The 17,198-nt window shown below is 37.9% G+C and overlaps 1 protein-coding gene across 2 annotated transcripts in view; it reads right to left on the reverse strand.

Moving 5' to 3' along the window:
• Nucleotides 1-259: 259 nt before the first annotated feature.
• The window catches only part of pcsk5 (proprotein convertase subtilisin/kexin type 5), a 92,758-nt gene continuing 75,819 nt past the window's right edge, over nt 260-17,198 (reverse strand). For both annotated transcript variants that reach the window (XM_023343112.1, XM_014468488.2), the window contains exons 23-37: nt 15,836-16,036; nt 14,858-14,926; nt 9,263-9,323; nt 9,036-9,181; nt 8,640-8,846; nt 8,407-8,490; nt 7,299-7,485; nt 6,980-7,194; nt 5,376-5,612; nt 4,924-5,157; nt 4,668-4,848; nt 4,376-4,593; nt 3,994-4,094; nt 3,153-3,357; nt 260-1,474 (exon numbers count right to left, since the gene is read on the reverse strand). In XM_023343112.1, coding sequence (XP_023198880.1) covers nt 1,068-1,474; nt 3,153-3,357; nt 3,994-4,094; nt 4,376-4,593; nt 4,668-4,848; nt 4,924-5,157; nt 5,376-5,612; nt 6,980-7,194; nt 7,299-7,485; nt 8,407-8,490; nt 8,640-8,846; nt 9,036-9,181; nt 9,263-9,323; nt 14,858-14,926; nt 15,836-16,036 — 2,753 coding nt within the window. In that variant the 3' untranslated portion in view covers nt 260-1,067. The remainder of the gene's footprint in view (nt 1,475-3,152; nt 3,358-3,993; nt 4,095-4,375; nt 4,594-4,667; nt 4,849-4,923; nt 5,158-5,375; nt 5,613-6,979; nt 7,195-7,298; nt 7,486-8,406; nt 8,491-8,639; nt 8,847-9,035; nt 9,182-9,262; nt 9,324-14,857; nt 14,927-15,835; nt 16,037-17,198) is intronic.

Below are 17,198 nucleotides of genomic sequence, written 5' to 3' on the forward strand. Positions count from 1 at the left end.
AAGTTGAAGTTTTAATATAGTTAATTTGTCGATAAGCCAGGTATCCGCAAGCTCCAAACAGTAGAAATCCTGTAATCATGAATAAATCCATGGTGTATCCCGCTTGGTGTGTCCAAGAGGGCTCTCCTGTGCCCTGTCGTCTCGTCGAGAAAATTTGATCAATTGCATAAGATAAAAATCCACAGAAGAAATTTGTATTCCTTAAAAAATAAATCTAAACCGTTAATGCTAATATTTTTGTTAGAAAAAAAAGAGGAAATAGGAAAAACCAACATATTTTATTAGTTATGACTGTTGTTATGTACAATTTAGTTTCTGTTACCATGGAGCTGCCATCACCATTTACATCCAGCTTGGTGTTATCACAGGAAACAAGTCTGACAGACGAGTGAATCCCACCGTCTCTCTACTGTCACACTAACTAGTCACAACCTGAACATTTAAAATGAAGGCCCAGACTTATAGGGATCACATGTAAGCAAAAAACGTAAAAATACAAACATGACAGGAAACATGTGGAAGAAATTTCTGAATTTTAAAGACAAAAATTACAGTTTTAGTTATCATCTTTCAATAAATAAAAAGATATTACCCTGCTTCAACCATAAAATGAGCTAATAATCTTAGTTAAGATCACAGAGAAAAATCATTTGACTTAATTACATTGATGTATCGGTTAAGGCACTTAAACAAGAAACATATTCACAAACATAATCATAAGCAAAATCTACCACTTTAAAATAAGACAGCCCTCACAAATAATTCTTTAATTGTGTCATTAATTAGGCTGTTAAAGCTTCATAAATAATAATAATAAGCTGTTATAAATGAGACTTCTCATAGACTCAGAATAATTATTTAGCAAGGCACTTTCCACCTTTATTGTCTGTCATTTTTAAAAATAATACACAATAATTCTCTATTAGTGGTTTATAGTGTTCACAGCGTCACTAATAAAATGTTATTACTTGTTAATAATTAATTTATTAAGGCTTTCTTATTGTAAAGTGGTACCAAAAATAGGCGTGAATAACATTTTTGCACAGCTATTTTTTCATGTTTTTGCTTCATCTGTATGAGTAGCTCTCATCGTCATATTCCAGCTCGACATCATCATCATCCAGAAGGCCGTACTTAAATTTCCGATACACCGTTCCGTCTTTACTCATGTACACGATGTCCTCTTCGTCGTACTCCTCATCGTTCTCACACTCTGTGATTCTGTCGCTGTATTCCCCAAAGGAGGAGGTGGTGGGCTGCGGTGGACTAACATCGTTCGTGTTCAGTTTCTGATACCCCCCCTCCTTGGTTTTGGACTTCATGGCGAACCACTTGGAGCGGGCGGAGAGCAAAACAAAGATCCCTCCACCCAGAACAACGATACTCATGACACAGGCCATGACGTTGAACCTGGCACTGCTCTCTAAATCCTCAGCTGACCTCATGACAAAGTTGACACCGAGGATACACCGCACTGAAAAAAAGAGAAGATACATATTTATAAGATTACTTTAGATAATGCAACCTGCAGCTTAGCATCGGTTCTTAACATATTTTATTAGCAATGACAGAAAATAATGATGTTTTATCACATTTCGACAACAAATGTTCCGTTGGGTTTGGACAGGACTCCCTGCAGCCCAGACAGATTATTTCATGTCATCTGTCCCATATATTTATGGTCATGCAGGAACAAGTAGGTGACATCCTCAAACTGTTCCCACAAATTCGGGAATATATACAGTACAGACCAAAAGTTTGGACACACAGTTGTGTCCAAACTTTTGTTATAAAGGTCGCTGACCCCTAGTCAAAGCCAACAGAGTTATTTAACCTGCTCATGGAAAGAAAGTAAAAGTTTGACAATATTTCAAAATCCAGAATAAAACAACAGGCAACGTCTTTAAAAAGATTCTACAAAGGGTGCTTGGGCTGGTTTCCTTTTAGTGATCAAATCATAAAATGCTGCTGCTCAAAACTTGTTATGAATGACTTAAGCAGCAGCAGAGAGAACAGCACCTCTCTGTTCTTGTGAACATAAAACTTTGTTTTGTCCTTTGGATTGCCAAAGAAGAGTGATTTATTACGTCACTACACATTTTTACTGCTCCAGAGTTCAGTAAGGGTGTTCTTCATCCCACTGCTCTCAATCCTTTGCACTGAGCTTGATTTAGGAATATTTAGTAGCATCTAACTGATTTTAGATGGAAGCAGACAGCATGTCTAGATGGGTTTATACTTGTGACCATGGAAGGGACTGGAACACTTTAAGTCAATTATTTTTTAGGCGTGACCCAATATTTTTTGCAATATAGTGAACTTATGGAACTTAAGTTATATTTGTTTAAGATTCAAGAAGGTTCTGCAGCCTTAGAAGAAATTAATTTATATTAAAGTGTTAAAATTACTTGCTGTATTATAAAGGTCGCTGACCCCTAGTCAAAGCCAACAGAGTTATTTAACCTGCTCATGGAAAGAAAGTAAAAGTTTGACAATATTTCAAAATCCAGAATAAAACAACAGGCAACGTCTTTGAAAAGATTCTACAAAGGGTGCTTGGGCTGGTTTCCTTTTAGTGATCAAATCATAAAATGCTGCTGCTCAAAACTTGTTATGAATGACTTAAGCAGCAGCAGAGAGAACAGCACCTCTCTGTTCTTGTGGACATAAAACTTTCTGTTGCGTCTTAACAGAAAGTATCCTTGTTTCTGTCAAGTAAAACCAGTTTTGTCTGTCAGTTAAATGACACCGTTAAAACCGGGCAACCTTGACAGGTTTTACTATCAAGTAAAACCTGTCTGTTCCTAACAATTTACGTCTGTCAAGTAAAACCTGTCATACTTTTTGTCAGAAAGTATCAGGTTTCTAGGGGTGTCATGTTAAAAAGGTAAATTGCTGAAATAATTACTTATTGACATTGCAAACAGCTGTTTTGCTGTGAAATAAAACTTAAAACACTCACTTGGAAAAACCTTTTAAATGAATACAGTAAGTTGTAAAAGCGCTGCAAGTGGAAATCATGTTAAAGGGGCAACATGATTTCCACTCAAAAAATCCAGTTTATGATTAAAAATGTTTCTATTCACAAATCCAGGGAAGACATTTCCATTGATAAGATGACCGTAGAGGTGATGCAGTGTGTTCTTGTTTACCGTATGATGCCTCGCAGTCGCAGCACTCTCTGGGTATTGGTGTGTCGTCAAGTGGCGTCTTCTTTCCACAGCAGCTCAAGCAGCGGCCGTCATCGGCCAGGATGTGGCTCGGGTGGCAGAGGGTGCACTGCCACATGCTGGGGCCCCAGCAGCCCTCACACGATTGGTCACAATGTCTGCAGTTTGGGTCATCACGCTTCAAATCCTGAGAGGGGGGGGGGGGGGAATGATCCCACATCTATTGCTTTTGTTTTACTTTTACATTTATTTCCTAACAATTTAACAAATATAATATTAAGTACAATATTACGTAACTGTGACACATTATTTATTATTGCAGCTGCTAAAGCCAAAAGGTAAACAAGGGTTGTTTCTGGTTTGTTAAATTATTGCATTAGTAAAATGGGGCACTACCAACTCTCTTCTGAAGACAGCTCAGTACTAAACAGATTCAGAGTGTGTGTTATTTAATCTCAGCAAAAACACAGGGATGTGGACCATTACAATGCTTACCAAGACATGGCCGTCCACTTAAACTGAGACTGAGACAAGAGACGATTAAATCTAAAGTGCTTTGAACTGAAATGTTCCATACAAACAAACTTGATTGATTGGTTAATCAGAGAAGCAGCCATTAGGCACATGATAACTCTAGAAGAAGTGGAGAGATCTACAGCGCACATGGGATAATACGCAGAGAGGATAAATATCTTCTTATGAAACTTGCTCCTGTTTCGTTCAAATTTTATTAATTTATTGAATTGAGTCAAATCTCTTAATTGCTTGTTGTGTTTCCGTGTTTATAATTTTGCTTGTTAGTGTGGTGTTTTCTTTCTGTTACCTTAGAGGCCGGGTAGGAGCCTATAAAACAGGGGTTGTCACAGAATCCGCCCTCAAAGGTGAAGCCGTCATAACAGGACAGACAGGACAAAGCGCCCTCATCTGGACGAACATGGAAATTACATGAAGCACAATATCTTTGACACATGAACCGTAATTTCAAAAAGCTCAGCAGAAGTGCATCTTATTAAAATCTTATAACTGTTTCAGCATCTGTTCTCAGTTTAAACCCTATGTTTCATCTAAAACCAATTGTCTTTACAGAGAGATAATTGCAGCAAATGCTGATGTGTCTATGGTTTATCTCTCACCACTCATCTGGAAACACAGGAAGAGGAAATAAAACCACAGAGCATCAGAAAGCCACCGCAGCTTTTCTTTACCGTTGCAGGTCTTGCAGGTGTGGTGACACTTGTGACAGTCTGTGGACCAGATATCTTTGTAGTACCCTGGAGGGCAGCTCTTCAGGCATTGCCCCCATGGCCTCATGTACACATAGCCCTCCCTACAGTTCAGACAGTGTGTGTTGCCACTGCCTGCACACTGGCTGCAGGAGGGGTCACATCGCTCACAAAGCATGGTGGTCTTGTTGCCAAAGTGGCTGAAATTGAAGGAGGATTAGTATTTAGAGTATATTACGGTGATCAGGAAAGGGTTTTTAAAATGTTCTCTAACCTCTCAGAGCAGGTTTCAACACAGCTGCTGGCCTGTTTAAAAAATCCTGGTTTGCAGGTTTTGCAGTGTTGACTGTGATGACCAAAGCAGGACTCACAGCTGGGGTGGCACCGTTCACACACACGATCAACTTTGTCCTCGATGTAATAGCCCACCGGACACTTCTTCACACAGGTGGTGTCTAAGGGGCGCAGCCACAGAGATGTTAAAAGTTTCCTACACTGAATGCATCCAGACGGACACCACGGCGACTCACTCAGTAGGAGGTGCGGCTCGTTGCAGCCAAGGCAGTGGTCTCTGCCTGGACCGTCACAGCGGTGGCACTGTGTGTGACACCGCTGGCAATCACCGTTCAGGTCCATGTACGAGTCCATGGAGCACTGACTGTTCCACACACAGTGTCTGCTCTCATCCACGCGTCTGTTGGTGTCACAGCTGAGGCAGTCGGTGGGTTCATGGCCTGAGCAGGTCAGACACGACTTGTCACAAGCTGCAGGAAGAAGACGCCATTAGGACCTTCCAGAAGAAGTCAGCTGTATCCAAGAAAACTCATGGGAAACTTTGTGGAGGGGAAAACTATAATTTTAGCTTTATATATATATATATATATATATATATATATATATATATATATATATATATATATATATATATATATATATATACAGTATATATTATTATAGGTGGATAAGTCTCCACCTTCCCTACCTTTGCATTCATTGGTGTTCTCATCATGGTAGGTGTTGCTTGGACACCTGGCCAGACATTCTCCATAGTATCGGACCGCTTTAGGGTTGCGACACACATCGCAGTCATTCTGGTCGGGTCCGTCACATGAAGCACAGTCAGCATGACACTGCATACACTCCTGGTCATTGTCAAAGTAACCTTTAGGACACTCGTCCACACAGTCAGCATCGTACAGGAAGTAATAATCTGCACATTCTGAAACAGAGAAGATAAATTATGCAATAAGCAAAAGTCGGTGTAATGAAAGACGGGACAGTAATGTTCAGGGGGTTTATTGAAGAAATTTTACATTTATTTTTCCAGTTCACTCATTTAGTTTAGTCAAACGAATGACCACGATTTACCAAAAACAACACAGTTACCAACTTTCTCTTGTTTTTTTAGCCTGTTTTAAATCCCTCATCATCTTTTTTTGAAGGGTCAGATCAGGTCACATCATAAATGTTTTTTAACATCTATGTGATGTTTCAGAAAAAAGAGTTAGGGTATCTAGCTAATTTAATTACATCAACTTTTAATAATGGTCTACGTTACAAAGCAAGTAACTATGTTTTTTTTTTTTTTTTGGTTTAATTAAATTCTGACCACATTGACCCCAAATTGTTGTGGTCTTTGTTGGAACAGCGTAATTCAATTAATTAATTAAAATCATAGAATTTTATGTAATTGTAATGAAATAGCAAAAATTATTATCTAATTTTTAAAAATCTAAGGCAAATATTTGTAAAATAACTTAAATCTTATTAAGTAACACCGTCAATGCCCGTGAAATTTACAACTTCATATTCTACTCCAATTACTTTAGCTAAGTTAATATTTTACTTTCAATGTCTATGGAGAAATATAAAATCAATCCAATGTAAACAGATTTAAATTACATGTCATACATTCTAATTTGATACAAGTTGTGAAACAATGAAGTCAAGTTCATGTGTGAACTTGGTTTTATATATATATATATATATAAAAACAGACAGAGAAATAAAAAAATATTTGTCATCTTTAAAGTTTTTAATACAATCAATCATTTGTTTTAAAAATGATTCACTTATTCCCATGTAGACACAAATCATTTTTAAAAAGTTAATTTTGTTTTTCTTTTTATTGTTTTTTTTTCTAATTTTGCTGGTTTTTTTTAGAAAGATTTGTCAGAAACATGATTTTTTTGATTGTCCTCCATTTGTTTCATGTTATACTAAAATATAACGGGGTTTTTTTTTTAACTGTCTTCATTTATTTATTACTTCAAACACAATCTTAAATAATCCATTGAAAATGCAATTTTCTCTTCACTTTAAGCGTCAGCAGAACTTGGAAACTAATAAAAAGCAGCAATGTCCTTCTGTTGTTCCTACTTCGTGTTTTCATTTAGCTGTGTTCGTGTTTTCTCAATTTAGACTCTTTGCTGTTGAGAAAGCAGACGGAGAAGTTTCTAAATTTCCTGTTTTTTCTCTTTCGCCTTTCTATAAGCTTCCTCTTTTCAACTATTCAGCTCTAAAGTAAATCCCTTTCAAATCAGCATGTCTGCAATCCTTTTCACCACATTCTCCATTCCTACTTACTCTTGCAGAGGCCATCCTGACTGCACTCGCTACAGTGCTGTGGGCAGCGCAGGCACTCTTTGCTGTTGTCATAGTAGCCCTTTGGACAGGAGGACAAGCAGGAGTTGTCCAGCAACAGAAAGCGTCTCTCACAGCTCAAACAGTTGGAAGAACGTTCTTTGCAGGATCCACACTCCGGGGCACATTGGTGGCATTCTTCACCCTGTGGGAACCCTCTGAGGACGAGGCAGAGAGAGGCCCAAACCACTGAGTGACTGCTAGCAGCGACATGCTGTGTGATTTGTGCAAATAGTAAAAAAGGAGATGAGAGGGACGGCACCTCTGACACTCCACCACGCAGGTTCCATTTTGCAGATAAAGTCCTGTAAGACATCGCTGACAGGCTTGGGCTTCCTGACACACGACACACCCGCTCAGGCAGGGATCACACTGTCCAGATGTCTTGTTGCCAAATGTACCAGATGGACAACGAGACACGCAAGTGTGATTCAGAGTCAGAAAATGGTCTAAAGGCAAAGAAAAAACACAAATTACGTCAATCATACAAAAGAGGGCATTGAGCCAGTGACTCCGAATTGATACACCAGCATGTTTGCATGAGAAACATCGGAAAATACACAAGTTTGTACTAACCCATCATGGGAACACTAAAAACCTATTGTACTGTATTATAGATATGTATAAAGTTCATTAAAAAGCTTAATGTTTGCTTGCTTTGTCCTTTCCAAAACCAGTTCAGATGATTGTTTGTGTTTTCCTGTTGGATCACCGCGCTGTGTTCATGCTTCTACCATCTACCATATAGTTAATCATCCGATGTGAAGCTAAGGAAATACACACTACTCAATCATCTGCACTGCAATGCACCAAACCAGATGGAATGATGCCGCCACCACAGGGCTTGGTTTAAAAGCTTTTACTTGACTCCATAGGCTCTTCTCATAAGTGTGGTCAAATAACTCAATCTTTGTGTGGTTTGACCATAAAACTTTTCCTAAGAAGGGAAGTGGGACTACAGAGAGCATGAGGAGCTGGAGTCCTGGCAGGAAGGTCCTTTCAGTTTTTAAAGTTTACATTTTTGGAAAATCTGGATTTTTTTTCACCAATTTACTGGTTTCTGTAGTTCCAGGTGATGTCAGCCCACCCAGGGCCTTTGTTGTCATTTGGCAGCTTCTACTTACTTGGACTTTGAATAGAGGAAAGGTTACAGAAGGATTAACTGAAGTAAAAGCCCTTATTTGAAAACATTTGTGTAATTTATAATTTCTTTTGAAGGAAAGAAAACAAGGAAAAAAGAATTGATTAAAATCAGAAATCGGATTTTGCATAAAAGAAAAAGAAAAAAAATAAAGATTGTACTTTTAAGCCAGGTTGCTCAGTTCTAATAAGGTTTTTGATGGATAGAAAAAGCGTGTTGGTTGATTTACTAGAGTTGCAGCTGCTGCAACTTTCCTTCCTTGCAGCAAAGCAGTTCTTACAGGAGGAGTGACACAGTTCACATTTGCCTTGACCTGATGCAAACAGAGAATAGAAAGCAGAGTAATCATTTCCAAATTCATTTTGGTTTGAAGAACAAAGCTAATAGCAGTTTCATATTTCAAAGTGACTAGATTTTGAATATTATTTAGTATAATGGCTAAATATTAACAATCTGACGCACTGTTTTTGAACTGTCCCTCAGGACAAGTAGCGAGCTGCTTCCCGTCGAGACACTCCCCATTTTTCAGAGTGAAGCCGTCTTCACAGGAGTCACAGCTGTCAGATCCGGGCCCTCCACAGGAGCGACACTCTCTGTGACAAGGTTCACATTCCTGACTTTCCTTATCCATGAAGTATCCTTCCTGGCAATGATCCACACACTCTCCCTCTGGACACACAAGTGAGCATGAATTTATCTGTACCACATAAAATACATTTTGTTTCTCCAAGTCCAACATTTGGGGTTGAAATTCATTCAACAGCTGGTGACTAAAACACTTGAGATGAATAAAAATAATCAATTAAAAGTAACAACGAAATACAATTGAAGGACTGAAATACGTGTTTCTGATGTTACCAGAGACGTAGAATCCGTCTTCACACCAGTAGCACTGGGACTGGTCACAGACTCTACAGACTGGGTCATCACACGAAGAACACATCATGGTCTCCTTCACTTCGTAGGTCCAGTCTGGACAGGACTGATGGCAGTCAGCCTCAAACCTGCAGCACAGGACGTTTGGCATCAGTGTGAGAGCTTAAAGCTGGACGACGGTAATGAAGGAGCAATCCGAAGATACTCACAGATAATATCCGTCTTCACATTGCAGGCAGGCAGTTTTCTGTTTCTGATCTCCCGAATCATCTGGAAATTAAGAGAAATTGTAATAACAGATTTGTAGCCAGCGTCTTCTCCGCCCATCTTTAAGTGGGTTTATGTAACTTTGACCAACAATGGAGTGAAATCAAACCATCTTCATTTTTTTAAAGATAGCAGAAAATAATAATAATTTTCCTGTCTCGTTTCATTAAAATAAGTGCATGAATGAACGACTCTAAAATGTAGCAGCAGTAAAGCTTTAAAACAAAGTTTATTCAGATTTGTAAAAGATGTGACCAGCATCAATAATATGACTTAATAAAAGCTGAGGGTAAACACAGCAGACCAGTGGCAGTAAACTCAAAAGTTTAGTCATGAAGTTCCTACAAGAATGCTTTTAAGACAGAAATCCTATTAACTGTTGATTTCAACCCAAAACTGTCTTGTAATTACTTTTATTGGCTTTCAGATTCCTGGTACAGCTGCGAAATTATTTTGAGCAAAACTGCTGACAGAAACACACATTAGAAGTTACAACATCAGCCAAGAAGTTGGTACAAAAATAGGGAAAAACTATATTTAGTAAAAAATTTTGCCAAAGGAAAAAATTATATATATATATATATATATATATATATATATATATATATATATATATATATATATATATATATATAAATAATATATATAAATAATTTAATAAAAAAGAAAGTTATATATATATATATATATATATATATATATATATATATATATATATATATATATATATATATATATATATATATATATATATATATATAACTTTCTTTTTTATTAAATTATTTCTTATGTCTTTAGTGATTTTCTTTTTACCTTTGATGGACTCAAACAGTAAAACAATGAAATGTTTGAAATAAGAAAAATCCTAATTAATGGTAATGTTAATTTGATATGGAGGAAGACGACCACAAAATCGTTATACGGGAATCATTCTTGTCTTCTGTCCTTCCATCTTTGCATAAGAACAAAATAAACTAATTTTAATGTGCTTTTTGATTGGAGACAAATTTTATTCAGATGTGAAATTGGTCAAAAAGACTCAAGAGGTTGAAGAACGCTGTTCTAAGAGTAGTTTCAGTTAATACCAGCAGGTGGCACTCTAATCTCAAGCAACAGGTTCCTGTAGAGTACGACGCATGGATCTGCTTTATTCCGTCATCACCTCAGTGTGATCATAATAATAATAAATCAAACCTTTTTGCGTGTGTATTTATGTTTGGATTGATCTGATTCTGAATGTTTTTTAAAATAGGTTTGATTTGCTGATCTTGTAAAGTACCTATTGGGATGAAATTTGATGTGAATTGGTGCTTTAATAAAAAATAACTGTATCGATTTTAATTAAGCCTTCAAAATAAATAAATAAAGTTAAGAAAGGATTTTTCCCAACTTTAAATGAATGTTCGAGGCTGGATTTAAAAGAAAAAAATGTCCAGGGTGAGATTATGCTACAACATTAAAGTTTATATTTATTTTAAGAATTGCCACACACTCTCCTTACCAGGGATAATACAAACAAACTGGAACATTGTAGCAGACCCCAATAATCATTTCAAGTGAGTTCGTGAGAGGTTGCTTTTATACAACGACCAGAGAGTGAGGTCATTTTCCCCTCAAACTAATTAATCTGAGCTGTCTATCAAAACCATTCAGCTGGTAACTCTGGAGGACCCTGACTGTCACCTCCGGATGCAACAATGTCACAACATCTTCAAGGACGGAGCGAGTGAGCAGTGTGGGTAAAAGAAAAGAAATAAAGGATCAGACAGGCAGGGAGAGGACTTAAAGGATGGCTTAAAAAGACGCTCCTGCAGATCTTCCCTTGGGGCATTAATCCTCTCAAGAAAAACCCTCCGCGACCCCCACATCCCATTCCTCTTTCTGTCTCCTTCCAGCACCCTCAACTTAACACTGCACCAGTTTGCACTTCAATGCCGTCAACAAGCCACAACCTGTGAAAGCAATTACTCATACAGGGATAGAAAGACTGGGAGAAGGGGCAGGCGGGAGGGACGGAGGTGTAGGAGAAATACTCGGGTGAGGAGCCGGAAATCGTGCCTGCAGGCTGTGTCTATGAGAGGGAGAAAACAGCGCCCGCATAAATATTAACGGTGCAAAGCAGGAGGAGGGGTGGATTTCAGCTGCCGTACACATCCTGAGGTATTGACTTGTGGAATGTGCAAGCACTCACATTTACTTTTTTGGGGGGGCGTTTTTTTGCCCCTAAGTGCATTGAAAAGCTGCACATCATGTCAGCAATTGAGAGACATGTGTGATGTGAGTGCACACAATCACACTTTAAGGTGGTTCAGTTCAATTAAAAGTGAAAGGCAGTACAATCTAGGGAGATGACTGATGAATGCGGTGCCTAAATTTATCACTTCAGCTGGTTGATCTGGCATTCTGCGACTGTCAGGAAAAGAAAGGGGATAAATGAAAAATGTGGTGAAAAGTGAGTCAAAGTGAGCACCGAGCTGGCTGCGCAAAAATAATGAACAATACCGATGTTAAAAAGGAAGGAATAAATATAAGGACCTGGTTTTGAGAATACAGACTATAAAGAGCCTTATCAGAGTGACTCAGTAAAGGTGCTGGGTCTCCACATGTTGCCTTCACTTCTACTTGGCATTCACTCTGCAAGCCCGTGCAGTTCTGCTGGCGGGCGTCTTCCAGGAGATACTCCCTCACTTTGTCTTTTAACAGTGATGGTAAAGAGGGATCTCTCACACTTTGGTCCAAACAAGAAAATATTCTCTTTTCGAATCTTAGAAATTTGAAGGCCACTTCCTGTACTCATCTATCTGTTCTTTTAGCGACCGTTATTGTTCCCTTAGATACAGGAATTTGCATCCTAGAAAAAATGACTAAACGCAGCATAAAAGTTATTTTTGTCCAAGATCCCCAAAATCTTCCTCTCCATATTTGAGCTGCACAAGATGCTCACAGTGGGAGTTCCAAGTTTCAGATTTATCTTCTGTTTTGACACCAGTCTAAATGAAAAGAGATGCATCAGCAGTAATGCTTAGAAAAAAATTTTTTTAAATCAAGTAGACATGTGCTGAGGAGGAGAAAACCAAGATAATATCCTTTATCCTTTGAATAAGACAGAAAAGTGACCCCAGAGATGCAAATCCTGGAAGTACACTGAGCACCAGAAAAACATGAATACATTGTGTTTCTAGAAGATTTCCAAATCTCTAGCATGTGGTTTGGAAAGCATGACTAGTATGTTTTGGAGTATTAAAGGGTCTATAATAGGTACAAAAGAAAGTCTTGTATAACAAACTGACCCACAGATGGTATTACTTTAACATTAACCCTTACAGATCCAACATGAAGCCTAAACTGCAGATGCAATTATTCCACAACATCTCCATGACCTTATGCAAGACTTGGAGTTAAAAATCAGATTTTTTTTTTTGATTTATTCAACAATAAACTTCACTGTCTTATATTTAACTTTTATGTGATGGACAAACACAAAGTTTTGCAAAGTTGTGAAATGGAAGAAAAATTATTTCTTTCCAAAAATTTGCCGCAGGGTCAAAGTACCCCAACATGAAATGAAATCTGACTGAGCTTGAACTATTTTGTAAACATTAAAGAGCAAAAATGTCCATCTCTGGATGTTCAAAGCTGGTGGAGACACAACAAAGGTCTGAAATTGCAGCTGGATGTAGTTCTGTAGTATTGACTCTGTAGCAGAGAGTTAAACTATAAAACTTTTTTTTTAAGAAGCAATCCTTTTCCTTCCACTTCACAATCATGTGTAGGTCTAAAAGACAAAACCACAATTAAATACATTCACATTTGTGATTGTAACATTGCAAAATATGAAAAAATTATGACAGTATGACTACTATTGCAGTATCAGATCTGTTTGGTTTACAATCTAAAAAAAAGCTAAATAAAAGGATAAAAATGTCTTTCCACACACAGAACCTTCAACATTAACAAGCATTTTTCCAATATTTCTATCCCGGTGCCCTAACATTACCCTGTAGCATCATGTTTAGCAGAAGCGCCGTTCATCTTAAATCCCTCCTCTGCTGACTGATACGTTCAGTGTGGGGAGATGATGGGTGGCAGGACGGCCGAGCAGGCAGCCAGACTGAAGCAATATTCCAGACGAAACATATAATGACATAATAACAGCCCATCTCTGCCTCAGATGAGTTCACTTCACAATAACAACTTTCAGCTGTGTGTGATAATCATCTGTAAGAGGAAGAAGGTTTGTCTTTCTGTGGCATTGCAGACTGCATCTAACACGGCACTAGAGTTAGAGTGTAACTAACAGAGCATCAGGATGAAACAACCAACTTTTTCACCCTGACTCTGAGCTGCACAACATCCATCCAATCTCAAACCTGAACTCACTTTGAGAACAAGTTTTATTTCAAAGTAAGTGTCTTATGTAGAGTGTGAGGAGCAGAAATCAGTCATCATTTATAAATGCAACTCACAGTCTTGTGGAGTTAATTTAAAGCACAACAAATTCTTTCCTTATCCACGATTTTAAACGTCAGCAGGACAACAATTGTATATTATTATTACATTTCACTCCACACATTTGGAGGAGCAGGAAGAAAAGTCACTGTTGAAAATAAAGAACGTACGAAGCCATGATTCAAACTTGCCACAAGTCAGAGGACACGGCAAGCATGTAGTAGAAGGTTCTCTGGTCAGATGAGACAAAAATTAAAAAGTAGTCATCAAAATAAAGGTTGCAGCTCAATCTGAACACACCCTTCCCATATTCAGCAGGCGCAAAACTGGTGTAAATAGATGGAGCTCAAACAAGCCAGTGCTGGAAGAGAAACTGTGACTGCAGAAGATTTGAGTTTGGGTCCATAAACATACAGGTTTGGTTACAGCATATCCATGTGTCAGAATGGCTTTTTTTAAACTCCAGGCCTAAATTCAACTGGGAATCTGTGGCAAGACTTGAAAACTGCTGTTTGTAGTTTCTCTCCATCTAACTGAGCTGTTTTGCAACAACAAATTAGCAAAAAATCCAGGCTGCAGATGTGTGGACAGATAGTAGCGACACACTTGAAACTGTAATTTCTTAAAAGGTGAAAAAAAAAAATCCCATAAATGCTTAGAATTTTGTGGTTGTAACATAACAAAATGGGAAAAATTTAAAAGGGGGAATACATGGCACTAAATACCAACTGAAAGCCGTGACTTTTAATAAATCTTACTGTGCCCTCATGTGCACCACAATTGGTGGGTTTGTGCAAATTGTTGTTTACAATCTCATATTCTTTTCATATAAGTTTCATGCTCTGTGTCAATTACACAATGATGCTGAGCAGTCATTGGAGTAAAATCCAGAGAACAGCAGCGGATCACAACATCAAGTTGCAGTGGCTTAAAGTTTTGCTGATGGTTGATCAAGTTGCAGCATGTTTTACCTAGGATACACACTTTCATTCTGGTTCATCCTGGTTCTAAATGGACAACATCTGTTTAAGTTGGAGACATATGAGAGGGAAATAAAAAAAAAATAGAGACAGACGCAGTCTACTTACTGAGCCTGCATTTCTTGCAGCCCTCATCACAGGGAAGGCAGTCCTGTTGATCATCATCTGAAGCCTCATCTGACAGAAAACACAAGAGAATTGATATAAGGAATAAAATACTAAACAGATTTCTCATGTCTTGAAAAGTGCTTTTGTGACTTTTAACTTTTTCAAACATTACATTTAGTCTAAATCAAGTAAACTGAATCAAAATGTTACAGGAGAATGAAAATTAAAAACAATATAGTTGCAGATCTACTGTCATGATGTCATGATGCAATCTCTTCATGTACAAACTCTCATCCATGTTCATTTCAGACCCACTGGCGCAGAAAGCTCCATCTCCGTTCTTTATCTCAAATACTGCGAAAAGCAGAAGTCTCAGCTTTCGCTCAGTTCTCCCCTGACGGCCATTCCCAGCTGATCTCATGCTTTGATATAAACTGTGAGGTGTTCATCTTTCACAAGCTCTCAGAGGATAAAAATGAGGATTAAGATCAGAAAAAAGGGGAGGGGGGCCTGCACCATGTGGGCCTTGGTAGATGGACTAGATTAAGGCACGCCAGCAACTGTGCTTCCAACATTTTTCCCTTTGTTGAATATCAAAGATGATGGTAAGATGGCATGAACTCTCTAATCATATAACTAACATCATGCTGGGAACATCTGAGAGCTTCTCAGATGTGAAATTTAAAATGAGAGAAGAATCTACTTCTCTACAACAAAAGCTCTGACAGTTTATCATTAAGAGACTTTAAAAAAAACAGAAATCAAATCCAAAAGTTGCTTTGCTTTTTTGTTTTGTGTTGCTAAGCAGATAAACTGAGGCATCATTGTTCAATCATGACGCATTAATTCAATGATGTAATGTTGGTTATTATAACTATTATCTTTCTGACTAAATTTCTCAGAGTTGTGCCACAGTTAACCTTAATATGCAGATGTTTGATGCAGAAGAAAATGTGTCACCGTTTATGTGTCTCTAACCTGTGCTGCACTCCAGTTGGACACAGTGGCCATTTCTGAGCCTGTATCCGGAGCTGCACTGGACGCAGCGGTCTGCTGCAGTGCAAACGACGCATTCTGCAGGACACGGCTCGCAACACATCGTTGCAGAATGGAAGAAGCCCTCAGGACAGGCTTCCCGGCACTGATTCTGAAACAGGTATCTGGGTTCACCCAACCTGTCTGGGTTGAAACGGGGAAAAAAAGAGATGAGGGCTTTCATGGGAAGGAGAAGCTGATGAAAAACACAGGCATGCAGACAGACACACACCCACAGACGGAGGTTTAAGAGTAATTTAGGTTTTAGGAAACCACTGTCTTAAACGTGAAGCATCATTCAAGAATGTGCAGTCTCATCTGCCTAGCAGAGATCTTCATTACCCTTAAATATTTTCATCATTTGCTACCCCACAACCACAAATATGGATAGTTTTTTTTTGTAGATTTCATGTGATAGACCAGAGGTCTAAAAGAGCCATTTTTGCCTTCAATGACATTTACTCAGTTGTTACATGATTTCATGGAAAAAAAGATAAACATCAACTACAAAATCTTTCTTGCAATTTTCAAAGCATCACAGCTTTATTTCTATTTCTACAAGTTTAAAAAATACAGAAAATAACAAAACTTCTGTGGGATGTTGAAATTTGTGGAAAATGATGAAGAAAAAGATTACTTAGTTGCCCACAGACACACACACAAAAAAATCTTCCATTTTGGAAATTCAATGTAATAATTCCATGTCAAAAGAGGAAAAACTACTAAAATCTACATTTGTTACATTTATTTTTAAAAACATTAGCAGGCAACATTTTAAGGGCCATTGTGGAAGGTCCAAAGAGCCACTTGCAGCTCTGGAGTCTCAGGTTGCAGGTCCCTGTGACAGACCAACATGGAGAATAACATCATTATCCTCCTTTTCCACCTGAACATTTATTAGAATCTGCATAGACCGTTTATCCTGAATCTGAAGTTTTCATGTTGTGCATTGGAATTTATAGGTACAGTCTCCATAACATTTTTATTTTATTATCACTGGTTATCTTCGTGTGTCTGTGTTTTCCCCATTCTATTCTATTCTATTCTATTCTATTCTATTCTATTCTATTCTATTCTATTCTATTCTATTCTATTCTATTCTTCAACAGCACTAGGGAACCTAGATAGGACAGGCAGGAAGATGTTTGCTGCTAAATAGACAGCAATCGTCAAAGAAAACTCCATAGAGACAGCAAAAATATTTGCAGTGCAGTTTCTAGTTAAATCTTATGTTAAAATTTTTATAAACTTTATATGTGTTATTTTAATTTTATGTCTAGAAAGTTTTTTATTTGCAGTTTCTTTT

This window comes from Xiphophorus maculatus, chromosome 12, assembly GCF_002775205.1.
Source record: "Xiphophorus maculatus strain JP 163 A chromosome 12, X_maculatus-5.0-male, whole genome shotgun sequence".
NCBI classification, from domain to species: Eukaryota; Metazoa; Chordata; class Actinopteri; order Cyprinodontiformes; family Poeciliidae; genus Xiphophorus; species Xiphophorus maculatus.